The following is a 27,032-nucleotide window of genomic DNA, read 5'->3' on the forward strand; positions in this document are numbered from 1 at the left end:
ACAAAAAACTACCAGAAAACTGCTTCAACTTTACTAGTGAAACAAGCAAACAAATACAAGATGATTATAGAAAGTAGGAACAATATGAAAGTTTCTCTAGGGCAATCAGGTTTCACAAGGAAGATTGAATGTTTCTCTGATTAGAATGTTTCTCAGAGAAATAAACTTGAAAATCAGGCCCTGGGCAAAAACTTGGAAAATGATCACAGAGCAAAATCAGAGACGACCACTGATAATATGTGGTAAATGTCCTAGTTTTTGTTCCATAAAGTGATTTAAAAAATCATACTAGGGAATTCCCTGGCGGTCCAGTGGTTAGGACTCCGTCCTTTCACTGCCCAGGGTCCAGGTTCAATACCTGTTGGGGGAACTAAGATCCCACAAACCGCAGGGCTGGCCAAAAAAAAACCCAAAATAAATAAAAATTGCACTAGACTGTTGTGTCGTCCTTTTTTTGTGTGTGTGTGCTTTTTTTTGTGAAATTAGGGAAAGGGTCAAAGGAACCAAATTTTCTTTTTGCCTCCAGTAATACTATGCACTCACATTATTGTGTTGATAGAGGTGTAATTAGTTATCGTTTCTCCCAAGATGAAGTTGTATTTTGTGGGCCACTTGGATTTGAGGACCAGCGAATCTTTAGCTATTGAGGACTTTGTTCTAACGCTGATGCAGGAGAATCTGGGTTTCAAGTGTTTCTTCAAGAAGACTGGATTTCATGCAAACAGGGTCTGTTCTCACGTCTATCTTTATCTTCTTTATCCATCTAGATGTATTCGTAATATTTTATTTCTACTGTTATTTTCTATTTCTTTTGCACGATTCCCAATGAAACAATTTAGATACTTGGTGCGCAAAAGTTTCATGTTACTCTCTAGAAAGGCACTTTCCAATATTTATTTCCAGTATTTATTTTCCAATGTATCTTCGGAACATTTTTGTTTTCTTTGTAGCTTCTAGCCTGTAAATCGATACTTTAGATACCTGAACGTCGTTCATATTAAAACACCATGGAATCAAAGTATTCCATTCGAAGAACTGAATTGCATACGTCCTGTCGGGAGGCCATCTTGTGGTTGAGAGAACGGGGCAGCAGGACGGAAACGGGCCATCTCCGCCACTTTACCCTAAAGGTCCCGGGGAAGGAACGGAACAACGGGAGTAGCCGGGTAAGGCAGAGCTGAGGAAGTGTCCCCGGAAGGGGGCGCTATGTTTTCGAGGTTAACAAAGAGTGACCGCTGCGGGGGTCAGCTAAGGTCTCCGCTATAGCTACCATCTACACCGGTCACTTCACCAACGACCGGTCTCCCTGGAGGCGGAGCCCTCGGAGGCGCTCCGTGAGACCCAAGTCGGGAGTATTCCGGAAGTTCGGGCCAGACTCTGGTCGGTGTGAAATACGGCTAAGGGCGCACCGAGCAACCCGCCGGAGTTGGTTCATTTGACCCTGGGGCCCCTCCGTAGTCTGAAAGGAGTGCCGCGAACTCAGCCACCTTTTCGGAAGGGAACATACTTCCCCTTGAAGGAGGATCACGTTGCTAAAGTAAAAATTTTGAGCGCGCTCTGTACAGAACACTTAAACTCTTGGCTTTCTGCCCGCTGTAAAGATAAAAGTGGGTCGGGCATGGCGCTGGCTACATTAAAAGGTAACGTACAGGAATGTCCAGACATTTGCATGGTGTTGACTACATAGTCGAGGTGGTTTTGCCCATAACAAAAATGGCGTCGAAACATGTTAACCGGGTACAGTCACGTGGTCAAAGACCTGGCTGGGGGACAGTATGGCTTCAGATGACAAACGGATGTTATTATTCACTTCCGGGTGAGACTAATCGGGCGCCATCTTGTCTTGTTCGCGAAGAAGTAGAAGCATCGAAAGGGTTGGAGAGGTATTATAGGAACGGTGGCGACGCGGTGTTCCGGAATCAGAGTGGGTAAGTGGAGAACGATTAGGCGTGGGGACTTGCCGGGTCATTAGAACCTTCTTGGTTTCTTTGGCGAAGGTAGCATAACTTAAACACGTAGGCTGCGTACGCTGCTTGGCGCGACTGCTGGAACCTTATCTCCCTTAAAGCGGTGGCGTCCGCCTGACTTGGTGAATCACGGCGCTGCTCCCGGTTTAAAGGAAATGTTCGTATTAAAGAGAGTGCTCGCGATCTCTCCCTCTAACTGTGAGAGTTCCCTCTAGGAAGAGAAGGGAGTGATTGTTGGGCTTCCGACCGGCCGTTAAGCACTGCGCGTGCGCAGTGGGAACCCCCCTTATGGGGAGGGGGTGCAGGGGAGCAGAGGAGGCGGGGGCCCGGACCTGGACCTTCTCTGCTGTGCACCTCGGACTCCGCAGGCGCAGCGGAGGGCAACTGTGTCCTTTTAACTACAGTTAGGTTCCTTAGTTTGTATTATCCTCGTGTTTTAAAAGTCACAGACACTATGTGTTAAGTACGCTTTGGGAAAGAAGGAGGTAGCTTCCAACGTTTCACTTTTATTATCCTGTGATGAATATTATTGTCATCTGAACATCATGGGTACTCGACACATTTTGGTTGTTGGTGGTTAATTCATAGAACAACAAAATAAACTTGGAATTTCCGATTTGAGTGCAGCAAGGTAAATGCAACAAAAACCAGAATCCTGAAGGTGTTTTGTAAGGTGTTACGTGGCTATAGGTAAGGTAACAGTAAATCAGTTCTTCTAAGATGGTCTTGATTGAGACTCTATGTTAAAATTTTGTTGTTGTTGTTGTTAATAGACTTTACTTTTTTAGGACAGTTTTTGATTTACAGAAAAATTGAGCAGATAGTACAGAGTTACCATATAAACTACCCCCCAGTCCCCCACAGAGAGTTTTTCCTATTGTTAACATATATTAGTATGGTACATGTACATTTGTCACATTGAATGGACCAATACTGACACATTGTTGTTATTTAAAGTCCATAGTTTATTCACATTTCCTAAGTTTAAACCTAATGTCCTTTTTCTAGCCCAAGATCCTATTTAGAACACCCTATGACATTTAATTGTCATGTGTCCTTAGTCTTCTTTGGTTGTGACAGTTTTTCAGGCTTGTTTTCTATGACTGTTACAGGCTGAAAATTCATACAGTGAAGACCTAACTTCAGTGCCTCAGAATATGACTGTATTTGGAGATAGGGTCTTTAAAGAAGTAAAATGGGGTCATTAGGGTAGGTCCTGTGTGCTATAATGGTATCCTTATAAAAAAGAGCAGTACACAGAGGGAAGACCACATAAAGACAAAGGTAGGAGACAGCCATCTACAAGCCAAGAAGAGAGGCCCCAGAATGAAACCCACCCTGATGACAGTTTGATCTTGGACTTCTAGCCTCCAGAACTATAAGGAAATAAATTTCTGTGGTTTGAGCTACCCAGTCTGTGGTACTTTGTTAATGGCAGCCCTAGCAAAGTAATACAGTGACCTTGACAGTTTTGAGGGGTACTGGCCAGGGATATTGTAGGGTGACCTGCTATTGGAATTTGTCTGATGTTTTTCTCATGGTAAGACTGGTATTAGGGGTTTTGAGGAAGAAGATCACAGAGGTAAAATGCCTTTTTCATCACATTCTATCAAGGCTACATACTATGAACATGACTTATCATGTTGATATTGACCTTGATCACCTGCTTGAGGTAGTGTTTGTCTAATTTCTCCACCGTGAAGTTACTCTCCTCTGTCCACTCCTTCCTTTCCATATTGTACTCTTTGGGAAGGAAGTCCCTTTGCACAAAGCTCACTTAAGGAGTAGAGAGTTAAGCTCTCCCTCCTTTAGGGTGGAGTATCTACATAATTTATTTGGAATCCCTCCGCATGGAAGATTTGTCTCTTCCCTCCAATTTATTTATGTCAGTAAGGATTCAATAGATATTTATGTCATAATTTGTGTTATAATCCAGTACCACTTTATTTTGTTGCCCAGATTGTTCCAGTTTTGGACATTGGTAGCTCCTTCAGTTGTCTACTGTGCACCTTTGACATGCCCCCATCTTCCCCCTCCCCCTTTTTCTGAGCATCTTCTTACTTCCTGGCACTACAAGATGCTCCAGGCTCATTTTGTATATTTCTTGCCCCAGTTCTAAGAATCAGCTATTTCTCTAATGATCCCTGATTCCTTTCCTTTGTTAGAGAATGGTATTAGAACCAAGATAAGTGTTCTTGTCGCCACTGGGGGGTTGTTTCCTTTAGGCTTTTTACATTTCTTTTTCTTTTTTTTTTCTTCCAAATTTATTTTTCAATTATCACTTTTTTTTTGGTATCTATAACCAAAGTTTTCAATTCTCCAGTATTTTTTGACTACCTCTCTTGAGCTGCAGACTGCAAAGTATTTCAGTATATACTAAAATGCATGTCACATCAAGTATCAAAAAAGGTTACTACATTTCAAATAATTACAAGATTAACTTCGTTAGTGCCATTTCCACCTAATGTGAATTGATCCAAATGAATTCTTTTTGACTTTGAGATCCATTACCTGGAATGTAAGACTGAAATGGCAGGGGAGAAGAGGATTGTTGCGTTTTGTGGTTTCTAAACTTTGTGTTTGATGTGAGAAACATTTCTCTCTCTCTCTTCTTTTCTTTCTTCTCTCTTCTGTCTCTGCTCTAGGGAAGGATCCTTCCTTGCCTCTTTCTAGTTTCTGTTGGTTCCCAGCAATCTTTGGCTTTCCTTGGCTGTAGACACTTTATTCCAGTCTCTGCTTCCGTAGTCATGTGGCATTCTTCCTGTCTTGTCTCTTCTTCTAAAAGTACTAATCATTACTGGATTAGTACCCACTTTAATCCAGTATGACCTCATCTTAAGTGGACTACGTTTGCCAAGACCCTATTTCCAAATAAGGTCATGTTCACAGTTAATGGGAGTGGGGTTAGGACTTCAACATATCTTCTAGGGGGACACAATTCAATCCATAACACTAGTCAAATTCATAAACTAGATTTTTATAGCTCTGTGTGATAATGTGCATGATCTGATGCAAACCCTGGTTGTTGATCTTTCTGTTCTTCCCAAATCCCAATTGTTTCCAAGGAAATAGCAATTAATTTAACCCTGTAAAGGGAAAAGTCTTGTAGCCTGGCTCATCAGTAATCACATTTCTCTAAACTTGAGAAATGGTGCTTAAGAATCTTTAAAATTAAGGCTAAAGGAAGAATGAATAAATTGGAATTGATTTTTGATGTTATAAAGTCAGAGTAGCAGTACTAGAGTGTCATCTTCATTGTTGAATGTTAATATATTTACTTGATAATAAATTTCAGTGAATGAGTAAAATATTTTACCACTTAATATGGGCAGAGCACTTTGGAGAATTCAAATAACTATTAAGACATTTCCTCTGCCCTCAAGAAGATTCTCGTTTGAGCCAAGACGAAACACGTGAAGTTTTTCATGACCAGCTTCCTGATTCTTCGTATCTTTAAAAATCTGTAGTAGATTTATTTTAAAAAATACACACTCATGGTTAAATAATTCAAAGAATATAGAAAGAGAATAAAAAATTAAAATTAACTCATCTCTGTTTTCCCTCTCCAGAGCTTACCAATTTTAAGAGGTTTTTGGAAATTTAGGAATTTTCTATACTAAATTGCGTTCTTCTTTAAAAAAAAGGAACTTCAAGTGGCATCATTATTCATCCTGTATCACATAATTTTTTTCACCATACAATTCATAATACAGTTCGTACATCAGTGTATGTCAGCATATAAAAGTCTACCTTATTCATTTCAATGGCTGAATAGGAGTCCACTGTATGGTTCACTCTTATCTCACCTACTGCCCTTTGAGTGTCACTGAAAGCAGATGTTCACTGCTGCAGACATGCTGCAGGTTTTTGAGTTACATGGTGTGTATGCTCATCCATGGTTTTAAGTCCTTGAAGTGGAGCTGCTGGGTCAGAGGGAGGATTATTAACAATTTTGATAAAATACTTTAATGCTAACTTGTCTTCCAAAAAGACTGAACATTTGGTGTTTTACCTACGCCCTTGTTCAGCACACCCTCTCTAGCCAAATAAAGTTTCTCAACTGCAGATTTAATTGAAGCATTTTATTAAATAGCTTCTAACTTCTTACTTGCTTGAGTTTTACTGTTACCTTCTTTGCTGCGTTTTATTCTGCTCTGTTTCTCACAATTTCACATCCTTTCCATATTTTTCTCAGCCTAAGTGTATCAAACATTGTATTTGAATAATAGCTTCTATAAAAACTTTAGGGGGAAAAGAGCTTTGGAAAGCATAGTAAAACTAGAAGCGGTTGGTTTTAACAAACAGAAAAATGGCTACAAATAATACAGATCACTCTTGAAAATATGCAAGTAAAACCTCTTAGTGCGTAGGAAAACATGGAAGTTTTTGTTTTGTTTTAATAAAAGCTGCAGCCTATGATATTGTGAGAAGTAGGGACATTCCAGAGATAAAATGAAATCTGAATAAGTCTTAGATTGCTTTAAGAGAAGAAAATGGAATTGAGTAGAAGTGGATTGGCTTGATCACCCGTCCCCACCGCCAGTTGTAAACTTGAGTGCTATCAAAAACAATACTGAGAAAGTCTTAGTGGTGATATGACCACTACTTATTGAAGCTTTCTGTGCCAAGTTTTTATATGTTTCCCATTTAATCCTCACAATAACCCTATGAGGTAGACATTTATTACATTCACCACTTTACAGATGAGAAAACCAAGGATTAGAGAGTAGTTAATTTGCCCATATTCACACAGCTAGTGTGTGGTATAGGCAGGCATCATGAACCAGGGCTTGCGTTCTTAAGTCTAGGTGACAAGTGGTAATCAGAAAACTTAAAAGAGGAATTGAAAACGTTGGCCATGATAACCATTAAACAGGAGTAAGTAAAAGAAACTTAGTTTAGAGTGATTTCTAGAAAAGTAAATCTATGTATTGGAAATGATGATAGGGAGTCAGTATACATCATTTTCATCATTAAAGTGGTTTTATTGTGTGCACATCTATTTGCAACTCCAGTAGGCACTGTATAGAGCTAGTTATAATGCCTACATTGTATGAGTTTACAACCTACGACAGAAAAATCTATGCACTGAACTCTGATGTGCCATTAGAGCTTTGGAAAACATAGCAAGCTCTGCTTACACCAGCTTTTTTGGTTCTCCTGTATATAGGTCAACAGCTTTCTTATCATTAACCTTTAAAAGTAAACAGAGGGAAAGAAGAACCTATAGACCATTCATTTATTCATTTGTTGTTTAGTGACTGCTGGTCACTTGCTTTAGGACAGCAAGAAGCTGTCTGGTACCTTTGGAAGGTAAAAAGATCAATACATTTGTCTTTCTATCAGCTTTAAAAAGGTCTTAATCTGGGTATTAATCTGGGGACTTCTCTGGTGGTCCAGTGGTTAAGACTTTGCCTTCCAGTGCAGGGGGTGCAGGTTTGATCCCTGTTGGGGGGCTAAGATCCCACATGCCTCATGGCCAAAAAACCAAAACATAAAAACAACAGAAGCAATGATGTAACAAATTCAATAAAGACTTTAAAAATGGTCCACATCAAAAAAAATCTAAACAAAAAAAAGTATTAATCTAATGGGAAGAAGATGAAACCGTTTGAGGGACAAATTGTTCTCACCTTGCTGATGTAATTTTTAAACTTAGAATTCCATAGAAAAATCTGAATTTATTACCTTATTTGTACCATTTAAGTTCATATCAGATGGAAGAAATCTTTTAAAATGTTTGTTGTTCCTTTTTTTCTCAGCATATATGACAATTCCTAAATTGCTTGACATTGTTTTGTATTGTTAATGAATTGTTCAAGTAAATAAAAAAGATATTTTTGAAAGAAAAATGTTTTTAAAGCTTTGCCTTCTCATTTCTGATGTACCTGTTTCCCTTAACTTTATAATGGTGAATCTTTTCTATTATAAAATTAATGGAAGAGAAAGTTCAAATTAATTTGGAGATGATCACACTTCCGTGTTGCATCTCTAGAATTTATTTTTATTAGTTCAAATAGCTCTTCATAATTTAAGTGCAAACATACACTTCTTTTTTTTTTTTCAGGGCATAAGTAATCTTGCTGCTATGCTTCCAAGCTGTAGTTCTGAATCAACCTAAATTTTAAACAGAAGGTGAACCTCTGAGGTCAGTCAAAATTGCAGTTGGTATTTCTTCTGGGTGTTCCTCTTTATTTATTTATTTGTTACCTTTTAATTAAAGTTTTCAAGAGTGCTAATGAGTTATTGGTCTTTAAAGGGCTTTAAAGGTATAGTTGGAAAAGAGGAGAGGGAAAAAAGAAGAGAGAAAATCGGAAGAGAGATTAGAAAAAGAAGTATTTTTAGCTTGGAATTGATACCCAGTACAGTTGTTGGCCTCAAGTGTGGTACTATTTAGTGCCTATTTTGACATATTCTAATAATCCCATTATAATAGAATATATTAATACAGCTAGAAGATAAGTGTGCACTTGACTCATAAGTAAACAAGGTATAACAAAGGAATGCATCTTTCCTAATTCACAGTGTTCTTCGATTGAGAGGTCAGGATCTGCCATTGACAGAACTATGTAACATTCTGAGAATGCTGCAAAGACTGTGGTTGCAAGCTCTAAGAGCCTGGATTGTAGTAGCCAATTGTCGTATTAAAGTTGGTGTCTGTTACTTCCTTAATATCTGGCTTTCCCACTTTTTGTGACACTGCAATAAATACTAAGGCGTAGTTTTGTATTGTTTTTAGAATAGAGGAAAGGGTCAGTCTGAAAGGATTCATTTAGTAAACATTTATTTAATGCCTGCTATGTGCTAAGCCCTGGGGTTCAAAAATGAAGAAACATACTCTGCGTACTGTGTGTGTCATTGGTTCTTGAATAGGGCTGTATATCAGTGTTGGATGAAGTACAGAGATAAAATGACTGTAAGCATTTAAAACTTTTTATTATGGACGTTTTCAAACTAGTTTACAGATAAGTAAACTAGTGTGATGAACCTCCCTGCCCCCATGCTCATCACCTAGATTTAATAGGTATTAATGTATGTTTTTCCCCTCTACTTTTCCATGTTAATTATATGTTAAGAAACCTGGTCTTGGGTAGTTCCCTGGTGGCCTAGTGGTTAGGATTCCGGGCTTTCACTGCCGTGACCGGGTTCAGTCCCTGGTCGGAGAACTGAGGTCCCACAAGCTGCGCGATGCGCCCCCACCCCCCCAAAAAAAAAGGAAAGAAAAGATGCCTGGTCTTCTGGACTGTCTCACCTTCTAGATTTGTCTGATTGTTTCTTTTTTTTTTTTAAATGTATTTTTTTAAACTCATTGTTTACTTTGTTTATTTATTTATTTATTTTTGGCCGTGTTGGGTCTTCGTCTCTGTGCAAGGGCTTTCTCTAGCTGCGGCAAGCGGGGGCCACCCCTCATCGCGGTGCGCGGGCCTCTCACCATCGCGGCCTCTCTTGTTGCGGAGCACAGGCTCCAGACGTGCAGGCTCAGCAATTGTGGCTCACGGGCCCAGCCGCTCCGCGGCATGTGGGATCCTCCCAGACCAGGGCTCGAACCCGTGTGCCCTGCACCGGCAGGCAGACTCTCAACCACTGCGCCATCAGGGAAGCCCTGATTGTTTCTTTTGATACTATTTGGCCAGTACCTTTGTCCCCTAATAATTCCTTTACACTGAAAGTGAGAGCCAAAAGCTCAGCTGGATTCAGGTAAACATTTTTGGTGAAAATATTCATAGTGATTCTGGGGACGTAATTTTGTATCTCGTGAGGAGACACTTAATAATCTGTAGGGATGATATTTCGGCAACCTTTGAATTTTTGATTTCCCATCAACTTTTCTTCTAAGACTGCCTGAATCAGCTGTTTTTATTAGGTTTGACAATATGGCACTTTTCTAAATCTTTTCTACCTTCTGCATTCATTAACTATAATTTATAAGTAAGAGTTTTCCTTCATTAGCTAGAGCTATTTGGTTACCCTCTTCAATGAGCCTTGGTTTGAGGGAGATTAAATCACTTTTTTTTTTATAATCTTCAAAATAATTACATTTCCAGAGAGTTATATTGGGAAAAATTAGATTTTTTCCCCCTTTTGAGCTAAATTGAATAGAGCTGTGCTTGCCCCCAAACTCTTGACGTCAGCATTAACATGAAATTTTCTACTCTTGCTTGCCAACTAAAAAATTCCATTTGCCTTTGGCAACCTTTTGAGCAGAATTTTAGAGCTCTGATCACATAAATGTATCATCATATAATAATTTCTGATGTGTGAGCTTTAACATTAAAGAACACTCATTCTCATTTTTAAACTATGTTAATTTTGTTGAAGACAGAAAATCAGATACACTTTAAAAGTCAGGATGTGGGATCAAGGAGGACAGCCTTGGCAGCAGTGGCCCTTGAATCAACAACAATGGATGCAGTCATTCCAGCACCAGCAGGATCCAAGTAAGGAAACAAATGGAGTCTGGGCAGCGGGGGAGGTGGGTGTATAGAGATGAGTGGGACATAGGCACTGGGATTAAGGGAGGTAGAGTTGGGATTGGTTTATTGGATCATTTTTATGGTCAGATTTTAATTTTTTCTTGTAAATAATCTTACCTAGCATACATATTAGGGAATGGATTTCCCTTTGGAAGATGTCCTCAGAGAGTAGAAAGCTTTATGTAGATTTTAATATTCTTAAAACTGATTTAGTTCTTGTTTTCTAAAGAAAGAGGAAAGTCTTTCTTAAATGTGTTGCTTAATCATACTTTTGTTAATTCGGAATCTTAAAATTCTATGTAGATCATAGTCAACTGATGGTATGCTCTATCATTTTTAAATTTCTCTTTAATATGGAATATTTCAAGCATATACAGATGTAGAAACGAGTATAGGGAGCCCCCATTTATTACTTAGCTCTAGCAGTGGTTAATTCGTAGCCAATCTTGTTTAACTGATATGACCCCTTCCACTGTCCTGCCTTTACTGGGTTAATCTTATCCTATTTCTTTTTTTTAATAGCTACATAGCATTCCGTTATAGGACTGTACTGTAATAAATCCACTTTTAGATGATAGATTGTCTGTGACTATTTACTTTTTGAAGTCATTCCCATAATTTTGTGTATGTACCATTATTACTTGTGCAGTTATTTTCTTAGGAAAAAAAAATCTAAGAGCTAGGTTTGATAGATCACAGTTGTACATTTGAAAGTTTTAGATATACATTGTCAAGTTTAACTTCATTTTCATCAAAATGTATGAGAATGTATTTAATCTTTGCTAAACTGAGATGTAAAAAACTATCTTAATCTACTTTGTTTACTTTATTAGTAGAATTAGATCTTAAAATGTTAACTGTAGATATTTGATGAAAGGAGGAACTTTAAGATAGCAGAAACAATGAATTTTGAATAAAGAATGGCTAAGAAGTTGTTAAGGAGATATATTTTGACTAGAGAAGGGAGTTAAAGATGCTAAAGAAGGGTGACTGAGAAGGAACAAGAATAGCTATCTATATTCACGTGAGGTATATAGGATCCAGAGTAGACCTGGATGGGACCTGTTAGAGAAAGAGTGAGGTTAATCATTTGTTTTTATAGTGGTTTAAAAAAGAGATAAGAGTTTTTAAAAATTCAGTAAACTTAAGATGCAGGGAATAAATTTTCTTATGAGTTAATATTAGAAATTGATTAAGAGTGTTTTTGTGGATGTCTTAAGTAATTTTTATTATTTTGTAGCCTGAATATGGGTTATTTTTGTGTATTTTTTTCAACTATAACATTCTGTAATATTTAAAATCTCTAGTAAGGAATAACTGAGAAGCTTGTTTTACATAGAGGCACTGTTCTTTTAGCTCCTACATTCTGAATGCCAAATTCTGCTATGTTAAATTATGTTAGGCCAGATTGACTGGGCTGCATTGGCTCAAGCTTGGATTGCCCAAAGAGAAGCTTCAGGACAGCAAAGCATGGTAGAACAACCACCAGGAATGATGCCAAATGGACAAGATATGTCTACAATGGAGTCTGGTCCAAACAATCATGGGAATTTCCAAGGGGATTCGAACTTTAACAGAATGTGGCAACCAGGTTTGTTGTTTATGTTTTCCAAATTTTAGGACTATTTTTACAATAAAATGAGGATTAAAATTAAGTTGTTTAATTTGCTTAGTTTTATGACTTCTTGAAATTAATGCTTCTTAAAGACTAGGCAGTTTCAATTAGATTTGACCTTGAAATTTTGTGGTTAAAATTATTCTATACTCATCTGCTAGCATTATGGCACTCAGTGTGATTCTTTTCTTGGTTCTTCATTCCTAGGCTGACAGGGGCTGGGAACACTGGAAACCTCACTTGGCATCTAGGGAAGAGAGCATTCTATGTCTCTCTGTTGCAACCTCTGGCCTTTTCAGCAGCAGCACTGGCAGAGCAAAACATGTCTAGTCTCTAATTAAAGAAAAATTGTGTCACTATGTGACAAATTAGTCTGTCAAATATACTCTGCCCCTACCATCCACCCATCTCTCTCTTCCCTTTTTTTCAGATAGTGAAGATCTTCCATAAGTTTTTATCTGTTTATTTTTTTTGTTTGTTTGCTTTTTTACTTCACAGTATGATTAGGTTCCTTGATGCTAGTTCAGTTTTCTATGACTTGTGTTATTAATTATTTTTAACAGTCACTTCACATTTTTATAGGTGAATCTTACTTTGATTATGCTAATGGTGAAGTCATAGCTCCTTTTCCTTATTAGTACTTAATATTGTTTCTCAATGTAAGAATGGAAAACTCAGGAAGTAATCCTGTAATATCACTTTTAAAAGAATAACGAATATTCTAATCTTTAATAGTGGGAAGTAGTTCATTTCTAGTTTTCTGGAGTCTGTGCCAGATTTTCCCACATTTGAAAATGTTTTGGTTCCTAAGTTCATCAGTGATTCACCCTGGCATTCCCACTTCCCCAACTCTACTCTGCTGGTGTTCTTTGTGTCCCAGGCAAGTGATTTACCTCTGTGTGCCTCAATTTCCCTTCCTGAAATTGGCAAAAATAGTACCTGATTTCTCCCTACCTCACAGGGATGTTGTGAGGATAAATGTGTTCATGGAAGAAAGAAATTATATAAAAATCTCAAGGTATTATTTTTATGGTATTGTTACTGAACAGAAATAGAAAAATTCAACAGAAAATTGCTTTGGATTTTGTTATGTTCATTAAAAATAATTTTGGGCATTTGGTTTCCATTTGTTTAGGATATGAATTAGAGTGGAAGTTAGCTCATTCTAATTATTTATTAGATTAATTCATTGCTTATTTTTAAGATATGCAAAAGAAATTGGACCAAGAAGTCATAAATTTTTTAATCTGTTTCTTTACTGAAAAATGTAGCTTTCTTGAGATCTTAAAGATGTGTGCTGATTTTGTTATAACCCCTGTTGAATGTTTTTATGCCTAAATCCTGAATAGAATGGGGAATGCATCAGCAGCCCCCACACCCCCCTCCAGAGCAGCCATGGATGCCACCAACACCAGGCCCAATGGACATTGTTCCTCCTTCCGAAGACAGCAACAGTCAGGACAGTGGGGAATTTGCCCCTGACAACAGGCATATATTTAACCAGAACAATCACAACTTTGGTGGACCACCCGATAATTTTGCAGTGGGGCCAGTGAACCAGTTTGACTATCAGGTGAAAGATATTTTGTTGCTTTAATATTGTAGATGTGCACGTAATCCATTCTTTGGAGGTGTCTCATCAAGAGTACCTAAGATATGTGTTTCACTTTTCAGTCTTATACAGATAAGCACATATTATGTCTCAAAAAAGTTATCAGTTTTTGAGTATTAAAATCATTAGATTTTTATTTTCTGGTTTTTGATTTGCTTAGGAAAATGGTATAAAGGATTGTTAGGGAAAAATTTGGATAAAATGAAAAATGTGTAAGTGCAATAGCCATATGATGTTTTGTTTTCTAATTTATAATTTCAAGATGGTACCTTTAAATATTAAATAAAATTTAGAAAATGCACGGTAGTTGAATACATTATTTATCAAAAATAGATTATGGTTAAGACATGAATACAATACATGAAGAACATAGATCATCTTCCTAAAGGCAATTCCTTCTGCTATGTAGAGTTGAGACATTTTCTAGTGTTGTCATTTTTTTTCCGTTCTGACATGACATGTTTATGGAATTGTACATAATTTTCTTTGTAGCATCTAATTCATTCCTAGGGACATAGAACTCTATGGGGAATAGTGTCATTAAGAGGGGCTATATTTTCTCTAATCACTCTGCCAGGGTCCACCCTTAAATTATAGTGCTAGGTGTCATTTTGAAATAATTGATTGCAATCGTTACCTTTAAACTGAGCTATCATTTGAAATTTTGGAAAAAACCCATGTTATTTCACTAATTGTATGGATAATGGGCATAATCGTAAACAGTATTCACCTTGAGACAGTAATCCTCTTATTCATACACATTCAGATACTTTTTGTATATGAATATTTGGTATGCAGATAGGACAGTTTTTGTTTGTTTTGAAAAAATGTAGTAGTGCGGAGCTTCTACTTACACAACATTTGCTTGGTAGATCCCCATGCTAACAAGGCAAAGAGCTCTGTTGGCATCTGGCTTAGAAAAGCCTCTGAAAATGGCAAAATTACAAAAAAAAAATATAATGTAATGATTCAGTAGCTTTTATCTTAGCTTAAAATAGATATTTCTTGCAAGATGATAGAAATAAGTTCATAACTAGGAAGTTGGAATTGATTTAAAACTTTTTTTTCCTGTGATTTTCTAGTTACAGAAAAACTGACATTTATTTGATTTCTTGGTAGTGGAAGGATTAGTTTATAAATGGATTCAGAATGAAAAAGCTCATTTATATATCCTTTTTTATACTTCTTGAATGTAGTATATTATCAGCTGGATTTTATATGGCTCTTTGCATTTACATAGGCAGAAAATCTTTATCTTTCTTAAGAAAAGTAAGCCTAGGTTCTTGGGGCTACAGAAATATCGGTGGATATTAGAACCATGGAATTCTTGGATTTGCTGCACACATGGATTTCTACTGTCCCAGTTCATAACACACGTGTGTCCCAGAGAGTATATTGTATTAATGTGAAGAAAAATAAACTGCAATACTCTTTCAGCATGGGGCTGCTTTTGGTCCACCGCAAGGTGGATTTCATCCTCCCTATTGGCAACCAGGACCTCCAGGACCTCCGGCACCTCCCCAGAATCGAAGAGAAAGGCCATCATCGTTCAGGGATCGGCAGCGCTCACCTATTGCACTTCCTGTGAAGCAGGAGCCGCCACAAATTGGTAGCTATTTAAGTTTAGTGAACCACAATTGGCATGATTTTTTGATCATGTAAAAAGGATGTTTTATTTTCTTAAATTGTTCTAATACTCTGATATGTTAGGAAACGATACTTTAAAATCCTATCATTTTATAGTCATAAACCTTAAAATTACAAAAAAGATGCTATCTAAAATCTTTAAAGTTTTGAATATTTTCCTTTAAAATGAATCTTTACCTTAAACTCCAGATTTTGTGATGAAATTGAAATTTACTGTGACCATAGCATGTTGATATTTCTTCAATGTTGATAACTACATTATGCCAGTATATGATCAGTTCCCCCTTTAAAACCTCCTGTTTGTTCTCTCTCTATGGACTCTTTCCACTCAGTTCGTCTGATAATACTGCTGTCAGATTAATTTCTTTATTTCACTTTCCATAGTTTTTGGCAGAAAATTTTAATTTTTAAATAACATAATAGAACTAGTTTATTGCAACTGACAAGTTACATATTTATGTTCCTTTTTATCTGGAAATCCAAATCTAGCACTTAATGGACATTTAAGTCTTTCTTTCTTTTTTTATCACAAAGTGGACATTTTAGGAAGATTCTAACTTCTGTTTTAACTTAAGGAATAATATTAGTTCAAATGAATTCTTACTGTGAAGGCTTGTGGTTTTGTTTAATTCTGTTCTGTTTTCACATTTTAGGAAGCAGCATAGTATAACAGTTGGCTCTGAATTAGCCCACATCACTACTTATTGTCTTTGTGACCTTGAGCACATCACTTAATCTCTTTGAGCCTCCGTTTCCTCACTTAAAAAGAGATGGAGTAATAGTAGTGCTCTTTTAGGGCTTTTTGGGATTAAGTGAGATGATGGACTTCCCTAGTGCCTTGGCACATTATAAGCATTAAGGCAGTGTTCACTCTTGCTATTAAAAGTGATGATTTTAAAGAAAAGCGTTATGTTTAGTGGATTGTTTTTATTACCACTGCCTTGCTGGAGAATGATAGTATTTGTCACTAGCACTCAAACGGCACCAGCATTATTTTTTTTTAAGTTACGAAGATTGTAGAAATTTAAGAATAAGAAACTCATGCATTTACAATTTTTACTTAGCTGACTTATGAATATTTTGTCCCACGTGAAACAGATGCAGTAAAACGCAGGACTCTTCCAGCTTGGATTCGAGAAGGTCTTGAAAAAATGGAACGTGAAAAGCAGAAGAAGTTGGAGAAAGAAAGAATGGAACAACAACGTTCACAATTGTCCAAAAAAGAAAAGAAGGCTGCAGAAGATGCTGAAGGAGGAGATGGCCCTCGTTTACCTCAGAGAAGTAAATTTGTAAGTAGACACTCCTGACATAAAACTCCTTGTGACATCTGTGTGAAAAGTTAATTGACTTTTTCTGTCTTATTTGACTTGGTATGATAATCTCTAGGTCCATCCATGTTACTGTAAATGGCATTATTTCATCTTTTTTTATTGCTGAGTAATATTCCATTGTGTATATATGGAATATTACATATGCACACCACGTCTTCTTTATTCATTCATCTGGCAGTGGCCATCTAGGTTACTTCCATGTCTTGGCTACTGTAAATAGTGCTACTGTGAACATCAGGGTACATGTATCTTTCTGAATTAGATTTCATCTTTTCTGGATATATGCCCAGGAGTGGGATTGCTGGATCATATGGTAACTCTATTTTTAGTTTTTTAAGGAACTTGCATACTGTTTTCCATAGTGGCTGCACCAATTTACATTTACAATTTACAAATATATCATTTATATGTGGAATCTAAAAAAAAAAAGATACAAATGAACTTATTTATAAAACAGAATAGACTCACAGACATAGAAAAACTTATGGTTACCAAAGGGGAAAGGTGGGGGGAGGGATAAATTGGGAATTTGGGATTAACAGATACACACTACTATAAGTAAAATAAACAACAAGGACCTACTGTATAGCACAGGGAACTTTGTTCAATATCTTGTAATAACCTATAATGGAAAAGAATCTGAAAAAAATATATGTATACTGAATCACTTGCTGTACTCCTGAAACATTGTAAATCAACTATACTTCAATTTTTAAAAAGTATTGAAATAAATAGATATTAATTTAGCTTATAAAAAAGTATTAGAGTAATGTCCTTGAGATTACTTTCAGTAAGTATATTGGAGATTGTTTTTATGTATGTATTGTTGAGGGTAGTAAGGAGAAAGGGGACAGCAAATTTATATAACATTTCATTCCAGAGAGAAGTTATTAATTGGGGTGCTAGATAATAGGTTTTACCTTGACAAACAAATCTGTGTTCTTTTGTTGTAGTACAGCTAACTCCCTAGTGATGGACTCTAAAACAAAACTATACTTACACCAAAGGATGTAATAACTTTCATAGTTTTTGACATAGGCACTGAAAGTAACAAAGTTTTAACTCTTTAAATCTCCATCAGTGGGCTTCCCTGGTGGCACAGTGGTTAAGAATCCGCCTGCCAATGCAGGGAACATGGGTTCGAGCCCTGGTCCGGGAAGATCCCACATGCCGCGGAGCAACTAAGCCCGTGTGCCACAACTACTGAGCCTGCATTCTAGAGCCCGCGAGCCACAACTACTGAGCCCACGAGCCACAACTACTGAAGCCCGCACGCCTAGAGCCCACGCTCCGCAACAAGAGAAGCCACCGCAATGAGAAGCCCACCTACCGCAGTGAAGAGTAGCCGCTGCTTGCTGCAACTAGAGAAAGTCCGCGCGCAACAATGAAGACCCAATGCAGTCAAAATAAATAAATATTAAAAAAAAAAAAAAAGAACTCCATCAGTTAGATGGCATGAGTGGCTTAGAAATTTTTTTGTTTAGCAACAGTATGCTCCTAGACGGTATGACAGCCACAGCACTGGCCAGTATGCAATTCAGGAAATGGGTCTTCCTCCCAAGGCCATTTTCTGCTTCAGAAATAAGTCTCAAGGACAGCAAATTAACTAGACTTAAGCAGATTGGCTTTGCTTAAATTCCATGAGTGCCATAAATTACTTTTATTTTTTAACAAAAGAACCATGCCAAAGATGTGATTTTATCCTGGGTGTTATACCGGTAAGAAACAACAGGATGCCACTATTAAAGTTTACCTTTAACAAAGAAAAAAAATTTTTTTCAATCTTTACATGAAATAGTGGATTTTCAGGTTTGATGTTTTTTTTTAAGTGTCAAAAAAACTGTTTGGAGATTATCCTCCCTCTCCTCCCAGATGCCTTTGGACTTGTGTTACATGTATCTTCCCCTGGTTCAAATAGTCTTTCCATAGTTGTATTTAGGTGATCACCTTGTCTTTTACTTAGTAGGATTGTTAAGAATGACTATGGAATACTTCTTTGCTTAAAGAAGAGTCCCCTTTTTAAGGTATGCTATCTGGATACTGAAAACTTAAAACCATTCAGAGAGAAAAACTGCTGGTATTTCCTCTATCTGAAGTAGACCGCATTTCTTGCTTATCTGTCTGTTACATAGCTAAAAAAAGCAAATTTCACTAGCCAGCTGAGATCTGGAAACTGACTTTAGATTTCTAAGTCACATGATTTTAGGTAAATAGCTTACATTTACAGCTGTAAAAGTTACACTGAATAATATGACTGTGGTGCATTTATCCAAAATTCTACACGCCACTCATGTCAGGACCATCATATATAATGGATATTAATTAAATCAGTCTCTGGGCCTGATGTGCTTCTAGTTATTTATAAAATAAGGTAAAACTTAACTAAGGAAAAAAAATGGAAAAATAATTGAAATTGATCCTCATAAGTCATCTTGTAATCTTAATATTTCCTCTCAGGTAACACTTTAAATTATCAAATGAAATCTATAGCACAAAAATGTAATTTAGAGAAATTTCATTTTTATATATCTGTTTCATAGACTTTAATTTGGGGTTTTAAAATAGAATATATAAGATAATTATTTTATATTATAAGCATGAATTTGGGCTACCCGAAAGTGCTATTACTTTTTTTAGGATAGTGATGAGGAAGATGAAGACACTGAAAATGTGGAGGCCGCAAGCAGTGGAAAAGTCACCAGAAGTCCATCTCCGGTTCCTCAAGAAGATCAAAGTGAACCAGAAATGACCGAAGAAGAGAAAGAGTATCAAATGGTAGAATGTTAAATTTCTTACCTTTACCATGTACAGGCTTAAAAAAAATTTTTTTTAATTGAGGTATAATTGACATGCAACATTATATTATAGGGTTTATCTTGTTTATAATTTTTTTAAATTATTGGTTGGCTATCTTAAACTTGAGAGAGAACTTGTGAAACAGTTATAAAATGTATATTTGCTGGGTGATAATGTCTGCAAAATCCAAGTAACATAATACAAAATCACAGCTTATAAAGCAGTTATTTAAGCACATTTTAAATTAAACAGTGTTTTACTACATGAGACCCAAGAGAACATTTTTTATTATTTTTCTAAAGTGTGTTTTTTGAATACTGAAAAAGATTAAAAGGCTGCATAGAAAAATAAATTTAGGAAGCACTGGATTGAACACAGTTAAACATATTTCTTCATTGCAAGAATTCTCAAAGCCTTCAGTGCCTATAATGTGTATTGTCAGTTTCTGAGATTGGGAATATAATGTGCTGCGTTTCTCGTATTGAAAGACCAGTGATATTTGAAATGTCTTTAGATGAAGCTGATTCAGTATACTCTTATTTTAGTAGATGAGTAATCTGAATCCCAGAGAGGCTCACATTTGAAACAGCTGTTGGTAGCCAAACTGATGCTAGAATCCAGCCCTTATTTCAAGTCTATTGTACGCTGTGCTATAGTAATCAAGAAAAAAAGGACTTCATCTCACAGAATGGAATGACTGCCTTTTTGTTATTTTCCTTGTTTTTTTCCCCTCAAATTTTACTTTGAGCTGAGGGTTAATGTAAGTTCCTAAGTGACATAAGAAACTAGTATTGTGCTGCTTACTAATAATATTATTAAATGAAGGGATAGTTCTCTCAAAACACTTGTGGAAACTTTTATTAATAGGGACTTTAAAAAAATGTTTTGTCTCTAGAATTAGAATTCAGTTTCTCTACTATACAGATAAATTCATATATATATTTTTTAATCCACATGATTTTAAAATTTTTAAAGTTTTGATAATACAGTAATTTTCAAGATACTCTATTCCTTGGACTAGCTGGTCTGATCTCTAAAAATGTTTTATAAAACGGCTTTGCCTTTTAATTTTTTTGAAAATGTCAAACTGTATCAGTAACTATAATAAATTAGAAAAAAACATATAAAATATCCTTCCGTAGATGTTGCTGACAAAAATGCTTCTGACTGAAATTCTACTGGATGTCACAGATGAAGAAATTTATTATGTAGCCAAAGATGCACACCGGAAGGCAACGAAAGGTATATTGTGGGTGTTCTTGGTTCTCTTTTTCTGGGGGTCTTTTGGTTTTGGTGGCTACTTTGGACTTTTTTTGTTGTCCTTGTTGAATTACTAGCAGATTTTGAATAGTCTCTTGCATGTTTTAACTCTTTGGGAAAGGTTAGATTTGTAGACACCATATTAAAAACTATACAGATATTTTTGTTTTATCCAACCTACCTGAGCACAGATTAGCAATTTTGCTGTTGTTCTATAAAATGTATTGTGGAAAATTCTTGATGTTCAATTTCACCTGATTTTTTTATATATATATAGATACCATGGTATTGGTATATGATTTCTAATACAATTAGTTTGCCTAATGAATTATGAACCTTCAGAATTTTCACAGTTTACCACTTATAATTTTTACAGAAGCAGCTAATGTCCCCTCCCCCCCATATTTTTAGTAACACTTAAAAAGTATATTGAAAGAAAAATTTAAATTATGGGCCATACCTCAAAAAAAAAAAATACCACTGTACTGGTCAGCATTTTTCCTCATTATCAACCAATTTTAGCTCACATCAGAATTATAATTTCAAGGCCAGACATGCTACTGGTTTAAAATGAATGTTATGTTTTTAATGTTTCTTCTCTCCCCAAAAAGCAGCAATAGTAGTAGATTTAACAATACCATAGACTCTCATGACTATGAAATCGTGGCTATTTGTGTTAACATGTTGTTCCTGTTGTTGATGTGATACAAAGCTCCTGCAAAACAGCTGGCACAGTCCAGTGCACTGGCTTCCCTCACTGGACTCGGTAAGTGTTCTCCTTATTTGTGAGAGGGCCTTAAAGGGAAAAATCACACTTACCTTGTCTCTCTACGTGTTCTGTTTTGAAACTGTACTAGTCCTACACAGTTTATAAAATTTAGGTTTTAGGGTTATAGCCTCTAAAAGGTTTGCTTTTTTTTTTTTTTTTTTACTAAAGCATTCACAGTGGGATTATTATAAATGTGGTGGCTAATTCATAGTTTATTAGTACAGGTTATAATAGTTCATAATTTAGCCATGATAGCATTTAAGCTCACTTTCAGAATTATTACATACATGCCTTAGGGAAAAACCTATCCACTAATGCTCTTAAGGACCTTTATTTAGATTGTGTTGCAGCAAGTCAAGTTTTTACGTAGAGGAAAGGGTATCTTACAGCATGATAGTAGTGATGTGTTCGTAATTTGCAATTTGCATGATATATTATCAAGTATATAAGAGCTTGAATTTGCCTTTTCCACATCATCATTTCAAATTAATATTTGTGAGGGTCAACAGAAATGGGTAAAACCAAATGCCCATGTGATTTTGTTATGATTACTATTTAGATCACTTCAGGGTGGGGAGCAGTTTTAGCACCATACCATTTCTGTATCAGTGAGAATTACAGTATTCCAACTTTGTTAGGAAAAAAATATTTAGCATCCCTTGGATTTCTAAGCTTTGAACAATGAAAGAGTTAATTTTAGAAATATTTTCAGGATCATCATAAATTTGAGTAAGGTAGTTTGAATTGATTATGCTTTAGTAAGGCTTTGTTACTGCCCTATTAAATGGCTTTGTTGGTTAGCATGCACAGTAAGACAATCATTTTCAAGATTCCCTTATGGTGAGAAACATATGAAATATTCTTGAAAGAATAAGATACTAAGTATCAGTTTTCTTTAGGATTCTGTGTTCTCCTTAAGCATTGTAATTTATACTCCTCCCCACCCCGAATAAGCATATTCTTCCAAGAAAAGGCAATGAAAAAAGAAATGAGCTTTCTTCTCGGTCCTGAAAAAGTTTTTAGTGCATGGAGTAAGTTTGACATATGATAGACTGGGCTTTATGCACACAGGTGGACTGGGCGGTTACGGATCAGGAGACAGTGAAGATGAGAGGAGCGACCGAGGCTCTGAGTCATCTGACACTGATGATGAGGAATTGCGGCACCGAATCCGGCAAAAGCAGGAAGCTTTTTGGAGAAAAGAAAAAGAACAGCAGCTGTTACATGATAAACAGATGGAAGGTATATCTTTTAGACTCAGTGTTTTTACAGTTCTGTTCATATTTCTTTTTATTTTATAACCAACTTAAAAATACCAAACGATAGAATCAAGGCTAGATTATAAATAATATGTGATGTAACTGAAACTAAGGTTTTTTGGCTCATTTGCAGTTTTTATCAAAGTTAAAGTCAAAACTGATTGTAAAAAGTTATAGTTTATAAAAGTTTTTTTGTTTTGGGAGACATTAGTTCCATTGGCTGTAAGTTAAGCTATTTAGTTTATTTTTCTTATTAAAGTTCTTAACGGGACTACCCTGGTGGTCCAGTGGTTGAGACTTCACCTTCCAATGCAGGGGGTGCAGGTTTGATTCCTGGTCGGGGAGCTAAGATCCCACGTGCCTCAAGGCCAAAAACCCAAAACATAAAACAGAAGCAATATTGTAACAAATTCAATAAAGACTTTAAAAGTGGTCCACATCAAAAAATCTTTAAGAAAAAAAAAAAGTTCTTAAAATGAAAAGACTTTTGAAAGGGGAAATATATTGTAAACTATTGAAGAGTAATTTGTAGCTAGCATATTTAAGGATAATAGAGGACTTTTTAGAAGGTTTTTTATGTAAAATGCTGTACATGTGTACAGTTCTTAGTTTATATAATGATACTAGGAATAATGAAAGAATATTTATTTAGAATTTCTTTTTTGAAAAATCTTATTTGGACTATTTGAGAAGTAATTACTAAGAGTTAACAGCCAAAAATTTCATATAAATTACTTACTTACCTTCAAGTTGCCTTATTATACAAAAGGGAAATCTTTTCTTACTTGCTTTACTGTACCTCTACACTTTGGTACTCTATTGCTGTACTGTCCAGGAAGGCAGCTAACTGCATGTAGCTATTGAGCATTTCAAATGAAGCCAGCCCAAATTGAGATGTGCTGTAGGTATAAAATACACACTATATGTCAAAGACTTTACATTAAAAAAAAAAAAAAAAGCAGAATATCTCAATATTCTTTTTAACATTACATGTTGAAATGATAATTTTTATATGTTGGGTTAATAAAATATGAAAATTAATTTCACCTGTTTTTTACTTTTTAAATGTAGCTGTTAAAAAAACCCTGAATTGCTTATTGCATTCTATTTCTGTTGAACAGTGCTGCTGTATTTTTGTAGTCTGGTAGCTTGAAATTTGGTAGCATGGGAGTTTTTTCATTGCACATTTGCCTTTCTTACTGTTTTTGTCTTTTTCTGTTTCAGAAGAAAAGCAACAAACAGAAAGGGTTACAAAAGAGATGAATGAATTTATCCATAAAGAGCAAAATAGTTTATCACTACTAGAAGCAAGAGAAGCAGATGGTGATGTGGTTAATGAAAAGAAAAGGACTCCAAATGAAACTACGTCAGTTTTAGAACCAAAAAAAGAGCATAAAGAAAAAGAGAAACAAGGAAGGAGTAGATCAGGAAGTTCCAGTAGTGGTAGTTCCAGTAGCAATAGCAGAAGTAGTAGTACTAGTAGTACTGTCTCTAGCTCTTCGTACAGTTCTAGCTCAGGTAGTAGTCGCACTTCTTCCCGATCTTCTTCTCCTAAAAGAAAAAAGAGACATAGTAGGAGTAGATCGCCAACAATTAAAGCTAGGCGTAGTAGGAGTAGAAGTTACTCTCGCAGAATTAAAATAGAGAGCAATAGGGCTAGAGTAAAGATTAGAGATAGGAGGAGGTCTAATAGAACTAGCATTGAAAGAGAAAGACGAAGAAATCGAAGTCCTTCCCGAGAGAGACGTAGAAGTAGAAGTCGCTCAAGGGATAGGCGAACCAATCGGTCCAGTCGCAGTAGGAGTCGAGATAGGCGTAAAATTGATGATCAACGTGGAAATCTTAGTGGGAGCAGTCATAAGCATAAAGGTGAGGCTAAAGAACAAGAGAGGAAAAAAGAGAGGAGTCGAAGTATAGATAAAGATAGGAAAAAGAAAGACAAAGAAAGGGAGCGTGAACAGGATAAAAGAAAAGAGAAACAAAAAAGGGAAGAAAAAGATTTTAAGTTCAGTAGTCAGGATGATAGGTTAAAAAGGAAACGAGAAAGTGAAAGAACATTCTCTAGGAGTGGTTCTATATCTGTTAAAATCATAAGACATGATTCTAGACAGGATAGTAAGAAAAGTACTACCAAAGACAGTAAAAAACATTCAGGCTCTGATTCTAGTGGAAGGAGCAGTTCTGAATCTCCAGGAAGTAGCAAAGAAAAGAAGGCTAAGAAGCCTAAACATAGTCGGTCGCGATCCATGGAGAAATCTCAAAGGTCTGGTAAGAAGGCAAGCCGCAAACACAAGTCTAAGTCCCGATCAAGGTAGTATACTTTTTAAAGTATTTTGTCTGATTTAAAAAAAAAAAAAATTTGACTGAATTTATGCAAAGTTGAAAGTGTCCTTTCTCTCTCTCTCTAATAAACTCAGTTTGGTACTTGATAAATGATCATAGTCTTAAGTAATTTTAGAAATCCTATATAATATTATTTATTTGAAAATTGCAGATTCTTTAGTATAAAATACATTTTTATTTTTAAATTTTATCTTTTCCCTTTCTTTTTTTCAGATCAACAACCCCTCCCCGTCGTAAACGCTGAGGAATGATGTGGCAAGAATGCCATGATGTTTAAAAAATTCCATGAGTTTTAAGGGCTTGTCTCATTATAGAGGCACATTGTGGCTGTGTAGGTGAAACCAGAATTTTTTTTTTTTTTTTAATCTGTAAATAGGTGTACTTTTTCCAAATGCTGCTCCAAGTTACTTAATAGGATTTCTTTGTATTACATTTTTTCAAAAAATAGTGCATAATAAGACTATAAACATGCCATTCTCTTTCAGCTGTAATGTTCTTAAAATTATTCTTGAATGTACTGTGATGTCAATAAAGCTCTTTAGTTCATTTTTGTTAACCTCTTGCACATTAATTTTATGATTTTAATCTAAGGAACGTACTTTTATAAAAAGGCAGCTGGAGTTTTGTATAACAGGTTTTAAAGGTACTTCCTCTCATCTCCCCCAAAGAAAATGGTTTTAAATTAATAGTTTGTCAAAATCTGTAAATTGTACCATGGATTTTTGTCAAATTTCAACTATAAGGGTGTAGAAGAGGGCCAGAAATAGATCTTTACGTTCATTTGGAAGCATTTGACAGCTTTCTAAACTTTTCTTCCTGTTTTGGGGATTTTCAAGTAATATGTTCTCTGTGTGTATAAAGTATGGTTCACTCCTGTAAAATGAAAGTGCTGGAATCAATCAGAGCAGTGCACCATTAGAATTATTTATAAGGAATGACTGTGTTTGACACTAGAAGCAGTGCAAGTCTGGAACTATATTCTGCAGTTTCCCACTTCTGTTTTAAAGCATATTTTAAACACTTTGGGGTTACTATAGAACTAAAACTCACAATTTGATATATTTATTTATATTTTTAAAGTGTAATATGACCTCAGCTCAGTGGAGGAATACTGTATTATTCAGGTTTGTGTCAGTTTCATAACATTAAAATGATGTGGTTTTGTCAGTTTCTTAAAATTATGATCAGTGAGTTGTCTAGCAGTTTAAGGCAGTCATAACTTACGAGTAAAGTGAGGCTCTGCAGGCACTGAAATGCTCAACTGAAATGCTTTTAGGGTCTTTATATGATTACTCGCTTATGCCACAATAGATAAATCTTTGAAAACAAATGCTTTTAAATTTTAATTTAAAAAGGAAAAAGCAGGTGCAGGTCACAAGAGTTTTAGAGTATGCCTTGTTACCAGCAGTAGTTCATTTTAAAGTAAGCCAGGTTTTTGCCAAGATCAGTGTTTCCTCAAAATGAAGGTAGAAATAGACTTGTAATAGTGTGCTCTTGTACCTCTACATAGGTTCTTAAATAATTTTGAGCAGTTACGCATTTATCTAGAGGAAATCAACTGTGAATAAATGCATGTTTACCAAAAATATTGTTTTACAGTGCATTTAGTTCTGATATTTATTAAGTTGACATTTCACACAATAACTTTTAAATAGTTTGGAATTCTATATAGTTTAGGCATCAGTCACATCTGAGATAAGTAAAGGAAAATGTGCAATATTTTTTATGTAGGTGAGCTAACACAGTATACCTAATTGCAGAATTATCTGATTAATTTGTAATAGATAAGTTGTATAACATTTTCATATCTAAAAATGTTTTTTAGATCAATCTCAAGTGAAATAATATTTTCAGAATAAAATTCTACAGAAAAAGTCTACTGGCTATGATATGCACATTTTTAAGCAAGATATGAACTAGAGCCAAAAGTAGCATTTGACAGTTTGATTTACTCTGCCA

General features: G+C 35.8%; 1 protein-coding gene across 11 annotated transcripts; it reads left to right on the forward strand.

Annotated features, from left to right (window-relative positions):
- Positions 1-1,382: 1,382 nt before the first annotated feature.
- PNISR (PNN interacting serine and arginine rich protein) lies at positions 1,383-25,629 on the forward strand. Of its 11 annotated transcripts, none has more exons than XM_082475126.1 (13): positions 1,383-1,640; positions 8,035-8,115; positions 10,291-10,405; positions 11,844-12,032; positions 13,406-13,629; positions 15,106-15,277; positions 16,414-16,604; positions 19,284-19,421; positions 20,585-20,684; positions 21,415-21,468; positions 22,543-22,713; positions 23,955-25,041; positions 25,287-25,629. In XM_082475126.1, the coding sequence occupies exons 3-13, from the start codon at positions 10,318-10,320 to the stop codon at positions 25,315-25,317; spliced, it is 2,445 nt and encodes an 814-aa protein (XP_082331252.1). In that variant the 5' UTR covers positions 1,383-1,640; positions 8,035-8,115; positions 10,291-10,317; the 3' UTR covers positions 25,318-25,629. The 11 variants fall into 11 exon arrangements, with proteins under 11 accessions (XP_082331252.1, XP_082331251.1, XP_082331245.1 ...); XM_082475125.1 differs by having other exon boundaries at positions 1,384-1,640; positions 10,287-10,405; XM_082475123.1 differs by lacking the exon at positions 1,383-1,640 and adding an exon at positions 1,803-1,928 and having other exon boundaries at positions 10,287-10,405.
- The last annotated feature ends 1,403 nt before the right edge of the window (positions 25,630-27,032 follow it).

The sequence above is a fragment of the Balaenoptera physalus genome, assembly GCF_965194825.1.
Source record: "Balaenoptera physalus genome assembly, chromosome: 9".
NCBI lineage: Eukaryota > Metazoa > Chordata > Mammalia > Artiodactyla > Balaenopteridae > Balaenoptera > Balaenoptera physalus.